At 42.7% G+C, this 9,622-nt stretch overlaps 1 protein-coding gene across 1 annotated transcript; it reads left to right on the top strand.

The window, feature by feature from the left end:
* The first annotated feature begins 2,231 nt into the window (after positions 1–2,231).
* On the top strand, positions 2,232–5,933 carry LOC139210083 (uncharacterized). The gene is made up of 3 exons (XM_070840048.1): positions 2,232–2,284; positions 4,201–4,468; positions 5,479–5,933. Exons 2-3 carry the CDS (start codon positions 4,210–4,212, stop codon positions 5,832–5,834), a joined length of 615 nt encoding a protein of 204 aa, XP_070696149.1. The 5' UTR covers positions 2,232–2,284; positions 4,201–4,209; the 3' UTR covers positions 5,835–5,933.
* Positions 5,934–9,622: the final 3,689 nt, after the last annotated feature.

Genomic DNA, 9,622 nt, shown 5'->3' with positions numbered 1-9,622 from the left:
TTTAAAACCACCAGAGTGAGACTGTAGACTGGATAAGACACACACACACACACACACACACACACACACATCTGCAGCAACACACTCAAAGTGAACAGAGCGATAGAGGAGACAGAGAAAGAGACAAAAGAGACGAACGCAATCAGACAGGATCGTTTTAATAGAAGAGCAGAAATGTTGTTTGGCTGCAGGGAAGAGCTGCACACACACACACACACACACACACACACACACACACACACACACACACACACACACACACACACACACACACACACACACACACACACACACACACACACACACAGTTTTGCAGTAAGTGTAGCACCAGAAATAGCCTGAGAGCAGTAAGAGCGGTTAGCGATGAATATTTCAGCCGTTCTATCTCATGTCCCTCCTCTCCTCCACCGCATGTTCTCCTTTTTCTATTTTCACCCCTCTTTAAACTTTTAATCTTCAATCTCCACCGATCTCCTCCCCTCCCCTCCCCTCCCCCGTCCTCCCTCCCTTCCTCCCTCCCTCCAGCTCCACGCCTACATGAGAGGCCGCCATTAAAGTCCCCGTTCACCTGAATGTGTGTCTGGAGCGACGCAGGACGGAGCAGCAACACTCAGAAACAACATGTGAAGTTACGCTTCACAAAAGGAGAAAATATATAATATAGTACTAAAGACAACATACATGTAGAAAAAATAAAGAATACATATGAATAAAAACATCAAGAGGATGTAATGTGTGATTCAACGATATTGATTCCTTTACGTGCAGATAAATACAGTTTATCTCCTTCAGTAATCATTGATTCAGCCGATCAGCAGCCTCCACCTGCAACTCAGAACACTGGACAAACAGAAGAGGGCAACAGCCGCCATTAGTCCTGTTATTATTATTCATATTTTAACTATTGGCATGTTTTTCACCTGGTTGAGGTTTCTTCCTGTTAAAGGGGAGTTTTCACCTGTTAAAGGGGAGTTATTCCTGTTAAAGGGGAGTTTTTACCTGTTAAAGGGGAGTTTTCACCTGTTAAAGGGGAGTTCTTCCTGTTAAAGGAGAGTTTTTACCTGTTAAAGAGGAGTTTTCACCTGTTAAAGGGGAGTTCTCCCTGTTACAGGAGAGTTCTTCCTGTTAAAGGGGAGTTTTTACCTGTTAAAGGGGAGTTATTCCTGTTAAAGGGGAGTTTTTACCTGTTAAAGAGGAGTTTTTACCTGTTAAAGAGGAGTTCTTCCTGTTAAAGGGGAGTTTTTACCTGTTAAAGAGGAGTTTTCACCTGTTAAAGGGGAGTTCTCCCTGTTACAGGAGAGTTCTTCCTGTTAAAGGGGAGTTTTTACCTGTTAAAGGGGAGTTATTCCTGTTAAAGGGGAGTTTTTACCTGTTAAAGGGGAGTTCTTCCTGTTAAAGGGGAGTTTTCACCTGTTAAAGGGGAGTTCTTCCTGCCACTGTTGCCTAATATAACATGTGATGTTTGCTCATGTGTGGATTCTTGAATCCAGATGATGATGACCAGGAGAGAAAAGCTGCAGAGAACACGAGTCGTCTCTAAACACAGCGAGCTGCTCTCCGATAAGGAAGCACTGGGTGACTGCAATGCACTATGGGAGCCGCCCTCCTGTCTCAGCACGAGGGAGGAAGCAGGTAACAACATCTGCCCTTCAAAATAAAGGCAGGATACAACGTTTAACCCTTTAACCTCCTCGACCTTACGGTAGAGCACGTTTAGACTCACTGTATCTTAGTGAGAAACAGAATTCCACCTGTTTCAGATGGTCGAGCAGAAGGTTAAAGGGTTAAAACTACTTTTAGCAATTAAGTTTACTGAAAAGTAGTTTTTGGATACTTAACACAACCGTGTATATTTGAATTTGAATGTTTTTGTTCTGATGTTTTATTGTTTCTGTTTTCGTGGCCTTAAAGGTCCAAAGTCCTGCTCATTTTAACTATTTTAAAGTTAAAAAAATACACTATTTTCCTCAAAGACGAAGCGGCTGCATGAACAGATGTTAGAGAGGAAAAACAAAGCAGACAGTATATCTTCATAAAACCAATCAAAATCAATTAAAACATGTTTTTTTTTTGTTTTTTTTTAAATCTAAGAAATCACTAGAAAGCCCAAGATGTCCTGTTGAGGACTCAGAATGATCCCATGATAGTCTCAGAGGAGTCAGACCCCCCAGAGAGGACGAACATGAAGCTCTCAGGAGGAGGGCGGAGGTGTGGTGCTTTTATTCTGAAAGTTTGTCAGGAAAGGTGACTACTGCTGCTGGCGGAGGAGCTCTGGTGACACAAGGTGAGTTTTACATTATTACCTTATCATTATTATTAGTATTATTGATCAGACAGGAGCGGTGCATTAAGGAGTGTGTGTGTGTGTGTGTGTGTGGGGGGGGGGGGCTATGAAAACATGTTTCAGCGTAAATTTATCTGAAGTTTTCTGCATTTCCTCTTGGTTCACTGGAAGAGTTCCTTCTCAGGGCTTATTTGAAACTTAAGACTGAACACTAAAGACTCACGCTCATAAGAAGACACTCTTTCTCGGTCATTTAGTGCACACACACACACACACTCACACTCACACACACACACACTCTCACACACTCCTAATTTCCTCAGAATAAGAAGCGGGAAGGCGAAAACGGCGAAACTGAAAGTAAGAATTCACTCTGTCCGTTTCAAACCTCACAGAGTCAGAGGAGGAAAAAGAGGAAGAGACACCAAACTCACTCTCACTGTCACTTTCTGCTAAAATAAAAGTATTATAAAACCAAGGCGGTGTCAGTCGGGAGCGCGCCCGATGCCCGATGCCCGATGTCCGATGCGCGCACTTGCCAGTCGGTTAATTGACCCACTGGTGTTCGGTCGCTGTCTTGCGGCCTGTTTGCGGGTCTCCACCCTCATCATTCACCCAGGTTACATAGTAAGTTTCCTCCAGCCACTCTGGTGTCCATTTCTTTCCTCTTCTTTCATGTTCATCCAGAGGAGAGGGTGAAGAGTCCTGCGTAAAAGCGGCCTCTTCCTCCTCCTCCTCCTCCTCCTCATCCAGCTGTTACACAACACTGCTCAGCAGGGCCTGACACACCACCGTTTCTCTTACATTCACCTCAAACCTAACCATTGTTGGGACATTAGCACCAGAATAAAACGTGTTTTCTTCCTCACTGTAACATTTAATGTTCAGACAATCTGATTACTAGTAATCAACTAATAAATATACAATTATCATCAAAATAAGAGTGAAATATTGAGATCCAGCTGAGTTTTGAGATAATGCTTGAGCCACACAGCAGCTCCTCTGACGGCTCTTCCTGCTGCAAAGATTTATCAGTAAATCCACCAGTACAGGACAGGACCGACCAGTTTTTAATGCAAGTCTGCTCCTAACCTGTGGCTAATGTTTAACTTCACAGTGATCCAGAGGCCCCGAGGCCGAGCGGCAGACATTAAATCACACGGCAGCTCAGAAAGAATCCAGTCTAACGCCGAGGTTATGCTGCAAACCTAAAGGGACAGTTCAGATTATCTGAAGTGTGGTTGCATGAGCTCCTTCTCCGCCCTCAGTGTTTTTACCTACAGTAGATGGAAGTCTGGAAAAGCAGCCAGGAGTCCAGAGCAGGAGCACAGACCTTAAGTGATGTCCTGCTGTGGAACGGGGGGCAGCTGGAAGATGGATTTTAGCCTCCAGAAAAAATAAATAAGAATAAAAATTAATATTAGTGACAGTGTGCGCTATATTCAGAATATTTTCACGGCTTTATTTTGCTGTCAGACAGCCCTTTTGGCTGGAAACTGATGCTTTTCTCTCTTTCTCTTCGCTCGCTTCAAAGCCACCAGACCCCATTGACAAAAACAGTAATTTTACCTCACAGAACACAGGAGTTCGCCGTGCTTCCGCTGCCTCAATCAGTTAACTGACACCTCAGTTTAGATCCGAAATGAGTGCGAAAAACCCCAAAGTCACAGTGTAACGCAAAACAAACTAACCGATCGAGGCAGCAGGAGATCAGAAACTCCTGCGTTCTGTGAGTTAAAATGACTGTTTTGGCAATGGAGGCTGGTGGCTTAGAAGCTCTGCTGTTTCCTAAAGTGGGGGTCAGACTGAAAACCCCCTGATTATGGAAAAGCGCTGGTGTTTCTTGGTGGTGTGATGACTTTCTGAAAGTGTCAATAACCGTCCCTCACGCTGACCATGTGCTCTGATGTGACCAGGAAGCCAAGATGGTAGCGATGAAGCTCTTCAGAATCCTGCGTGACTTAAACGACGAGGAATTCAATGACTTCAAGTGGATCCTGAAGAAAAAGAAGGTGGGCGACATCGAGCCCATCCAGGAGAGCCAGATATACAACGCAGACAGGCGGCGGGTGGTGGATCTGATGGTGCAGAGGTACGAGTCCGCTCTAGCTGAGGAGGTGACCGTGCTCATTTTGAAAGAGATGGAGAGGCCCGATCTGGTGACCAAGCTGATGGGAGCACAAGGTGGGTGGAGATTTCTCTTTGATTCAGGACTGTGGATAAAACATTAAATGGTAGCAGACGCTGTACAACAAGTCTTTTTCTGCTGTTTATAAACGTCATAGGAGATATTATCGTGTAGAGACGTGGATGTTTTACACGCCGAAGTTTAATGTTTAATCGATTAATCGTTTTGGTTCATAGATATCAAAATAGTTTTTAAAAAACTGTGATACAAAACTGAGAAAATCCTCCGAATGTCTGAAATTAATTATTCAAATATCAAAACAACTGCAGATTGTTTTTACGTCTGTTGACTAATCAACATCACCCCGTTCACCGCCGTTCATCGTCCTTGCTGTCGACGCAAAACGTACAAACATTAAATTGTCGCTCACGTCTCCTGACAGCAGAATTTACCTCAGAATCATGTTGTTTTATCTGGTTTTTAAAATTGTAGCACTTTGAGGTCTGTACTGTCAGATATAAAGTGCATTATAAATAAAATGCATTATTATTATTAGAATCAGTGCAGCAGTCAGCAAGCTAGCGAGCTAACAGCTAACAGAGGCCTTCAATTATGTCTTTTTATTCAGTGTCATAAGAAAACACATTATAAACAGAACCATGCCATTAAAAGGCCACGTCTGACTGTCGTGGAGTTTGCCAGTGATCTTTAGTAATTTGCTGGCATTATTTTGTTAAATGTAAAAAAAAAAAACAGCTCAGTGGCGAGTCTTCAGCAAGCAAATCAACTGATTTCAACTGAGGGTTCAAAGTCTTTGGGACGCAGAAACATCAGCGTCAGTTTTGATCCTGTTCTTTTCCTCCATGGGAGCTGCTTATTGAACACATTTGTCTTGTTCCTTTTGTTTTTTGTTTTGAATTCCTGATTCGTCAGGTCTCTCTAATTAAAGAGTTTGGTCTAGACCTGCTCTTTATGGAAAGAGTCTGGAGATAACGCCTGTTGTGAATTGGCGCTATATAAATAAAGATTGATTGATTGATTGATTGATTGATTGTTCCTCTTGCAGGTCCTGGCCCAGCTCAGGCTCCAGGTGGCCCAGCTCAGGCTCAGGGTGGCCCAGCTCAGGCTCCGGGTGGCCCAGCCCCAGACGGAGTCCCAGCAGATAAGAAGCTGTTTTCCATCCGGTCTAACTTTGTGGACAAAGTCTCTGATCCCAATCTGAACCAGATCCTGGACAGACTTCTCCAACAAGGCATTTTGAACGATGAGGAGATGCAGGTGGCCAAAGGGAAAGTCCGAGTGGAAAAGGCACGAGACATGATCGACATGGTGCGACGAAAGGGGCCTGTGGCCAGCTCGGCCCTGATCGCTGCTCTCCTCGACGTGGATCCGGTCCTTTCCGAGCTGCTGAATCTGAGCTAAACTCCAACGGGCGTTCATGCCGTTTACCAATTGTATATTGATGATTTGAAAATCAGTTTGCATTCTGATTTTTTAATAAAACAAAGACACAAAACGAAACCCCTCGCTTCCTCTTTTCACCTCTTTCTTTATATTGCAGAAACTTAAATGAATATATTACACTTAAATGTTTAGAAAAAGAAGATTGTCAACAGCACTGAAATATTTGTTTGGATGGTGACAGCGTTAGCCAGCTAGCTGATGCTATGCTAGCTAACGGTAGCTTCTGTGTGTTGCCACTAAATCAAGTTTACTTATTAATTCATTTGGCGAGGCAGCTTTTGTGGGAGTAACATTCACGTAGCATACGTGTTTGTAATGTACATTTTGAAATGCACAGTGGCAAGTAGCGTGTTAGCTAGCTGACGCTATGCTAGCTAACGGTAGCTTCTGTGTGTTGCCACTAAATCATGTTTACTTATTTACGGTAATTGGAAATTCACTTGGCGAGGCAGCTTTTGTGGGAGTAGCATTCATGCGTTTGTAATGTACATTTTGAAATGCACAGTGGCAAGTAGCGTGTTAGCTAGCTGACACTATGCTAGCTAATGTTAGCTTCTGGGTGTTACTACTAGATCATGCTTACCAGCTGTTTAAGACAATCATAAATGAATAAGTACTCAGGCAGCCCCCCAACATGCAATCTTGGTTTAGTTTACTACGTGGTTAGTTTATTTTTCCTAATTTTTCTTTGTAAGTTTGGCTCCCGTCGTCCTCTTCATGGTGTTTTGATGATTATTTTGTCTTTGTACATTTTATTTGTTCAGTGTGTCAATGTGGCACAACAGCGTCAACACTACAGACGACGACGACGACAAAGGACAGATACCTTTAAATAAGTACACAGACGTAATTACACAATAGAATAAAACATCAAGAACTTAAGGAAAGTCAGAGTGTATGCTTGTGACTGACATTAGCAATCATGAGAGCAGAAAAGATGCAGGGAGGCCAGGTTCAAGAACATTTTTCAAGAGATCCATTTAAAGTGAATTCCTCAAAAGTTGGCATAAATGTTTTTGGGTCTATTTTGTATTGCAAATACAGGAGAACCGTTCAGATATTGAGGTGCAGAAACTGTTTAAAGAGGTGCACAAGCTAAACATAAGTCCCCTTGTAGCTGGTGTATGCATCTGGCATCCAAACTGGTCACGATCAATCCAAACGATCAATAACGAGATCCCAAATCCTATCAGGGATATTCTCATCGAGGTCATGCAGCTGGTCTTCTGAGAGGCCGATTGGTTCAGAGTTTCGTGACAAAACTGAAAAAGTTGTGGCTGTGGTCTAACAGGTGATTGTGTCACCTGGATCTATTTTGTGGTCTTGTCCGGTCCTTGTTTCCTGTTTTATTTTGTAGGAGTCTCATCTTGTCCTACCTCACTTCCTGTCCAGTTTTCCCGCCCCTGTGATTGTCTGCACCTGCTCCTGGCTTGGTTCACCTGTCGTCCCCTCCCTCGTCAGCCTGTTTCTACCTTCACATCCACCTGCCTGCTTTGTTTGCAATGTAAGTTTGTGTTTTATTAAATTATTTGAAAATGTGCGTCTTCGTTTGGGTCAAACCATCTCATTAGTTCTGTATTTTCTGTCAGGTTTTATAGTTTCCAGAGTGGGTTTGCTCCTTTCAGTTCAGTTTTAGAGTTTTTGTCATAACACGGGGGCAAATTCAAGAGGTGTTACAATACAAACACAACTCTTTGTGAAGGCCGACCTTCCCCAAATATCTGTTTATTGTTGAGACCAATTCACAACGGTCCTTATCTATAAATAAGGTCTGCTTTTGTATCTGTGAGTCATTTAGACAATAAAATAAACAAATATGGCCCAGGTTTGAAAATGCATGTCCTCCTTTAAGTGTATGAAGTAAGTGCATCACAATCTGAACAAAGATTCAAAGGATAAATGGTGGAAAAAAGAGCCGCATACGTTTCATTGTCAAAAAGAAGAAATGAGGTTTATTTCTTTATTAATCTTATATACAGACATTTACAGCAATCTCTGCTAAAGTTATTAAAGATGGTTATGGTCATTTCTGGCTGTCTAAGACAGTGTAACAGAGATAATGTAAAGTATTAGAGACTCTGTCCAGTTGTAGCTCCAGTCTGAGAGAGTATATGATGTACAGTAGAGATATATATATATAGATAGATATATCTATCTATATATATATTTGTGGAAAAAGATCAAAGAAGAAGCAGGGTCGTCAGTTTGAAACACAAAAACTGTTCAGCATCATTTCTCCCGCATTTACTAAACACTACAAACACAAAGAATTGCTTTTACTTTATTTTCACACATGAGATGATTTTTGTCTATTTAAATTGACTGATTCCACCTTCACCCTGCAGGTACAGACAATCAACTGCCAAACACGAAGAGGTCGTCTGAGCGGCCGACTTTCATTCACCTGGTGAGAAGCTTCTCTTTACGGCACTTGAACCCTGTTTGGTTCTCAGTGAGACGGATCCACAGCTCAGCTCAAAGGCCAAATTAAACTTTTAAATGTCACAGAACTGCTTAAAAGAAGTGGACGTAGCTTCCAGGTCTGAAAAGTGAAGCCAATTTGGCCAGCAGGGGGCGACTCCACCGGCTCCAAACAGAAGTCTGATTGGATGGAAGTCAATGAGGAAATGAGCCGACTTCTCTCCTGATTTATCAGCTCAGTGAACAGTTTCCTGATGAGTTTCTGCTCTCAGTCTCTAGTTTACAGTCTTCTTCAGCACAGCAGGATGTTCGTTTAGTAAATTATGGTCCATTTAGAGGAAGATACACCAGGAAGAGGGGCGGGGCTTTAGGGCGGGGCTACCTGCTGATTGACAAGTTGCTGCCACAGGGGTAGCAGAGTGTATACATGGTGCTTTGTACATTTAAATTGACGTAGCCTTGTTTTTGGGCGTTGTCTGTGTTTGACTTTGACACTAAGACACTGTAGAGTCGGCTGTTTGGTATTTCCTGCAAGTACAATTAGTTTTAAGCCTGTTTTTCTGCAGCCTAAACTAGCATCCCAGTTAACGTGAATTATGGATGCACCTGCTAACCTAGCTAGCTAGCTAGTTAGCTCCACCCTCTCGTCCGAATATGGTCACTTCTGGCTCCACAAAACTGAGTTGGCGACGGCCAAAATGACAAACAAGAGGCTTCGAAATGGTTGTCCATGTCACGGTGGCTACACCCAGTTGTTTTTTTTGGCATCCTGCGTCTGTAGTTTAACACATTTGTGGTTGGAAAACTTGGTCATCATCAGATGTTATTAGCACAACACAGCGTCACTTGATGGTGAACTTTGAAACCCACTTAACCCGTCAGTCTGCTGTCACATCAAACACTTTTTACTCACTCTCTCCAAAGTAAAGTGTGGACTTTAATTAGCTTAGCTTAGCACAAAGACTGGAAGCAAAGGGAAACAGCTAGCCTGGTTTGAGAGCTCTGAATTAGTTCTGGTGTCGTGCACCATTTTGAGAAACTATCGTCCAATCAGAGCTTTGCTGGGCGGGACTATGAATGGGCCCAAAAATCATTTTCCCCATAAACCTCCATCATAAGAGACATCAGATAAACTGTTGAAATGACATTTCCAAATGCTACAAAAGTAAATTATTATTATGATTTTATATTTGTGAAACTTTCCCAAAGCCCAAGGAGAATGATATGCATGACGTCATCTCAGCGGCAAATCAAAGGGCCAAACAACGGCGAAGGAAACATGTTCAGCTTCAACTTTGACTCTGAGTTTCTGAGCAGAAAGCAGC

The sequence above is a fragment of the Pempheris klunzingeri genome, chromosome 11 (assembly GCF_042242105.1).
Source record: "Pempheris klunzingeri isolate RE-2024b chromosome 11, fPemKlu1.hap1, whole genome shotgun sequence".
NCBI lineage: Eukaryota > Metazoa > Chordata > Actinopteri > Acropomatiformes > Pempheridae > Pempheris > Pempheris klunzingeri.
The sequence above is the reverse complement of the archived record's forward strand: the minus strand, read 5'-3'. Positions and strand labels throughout refer to the sequence as shown.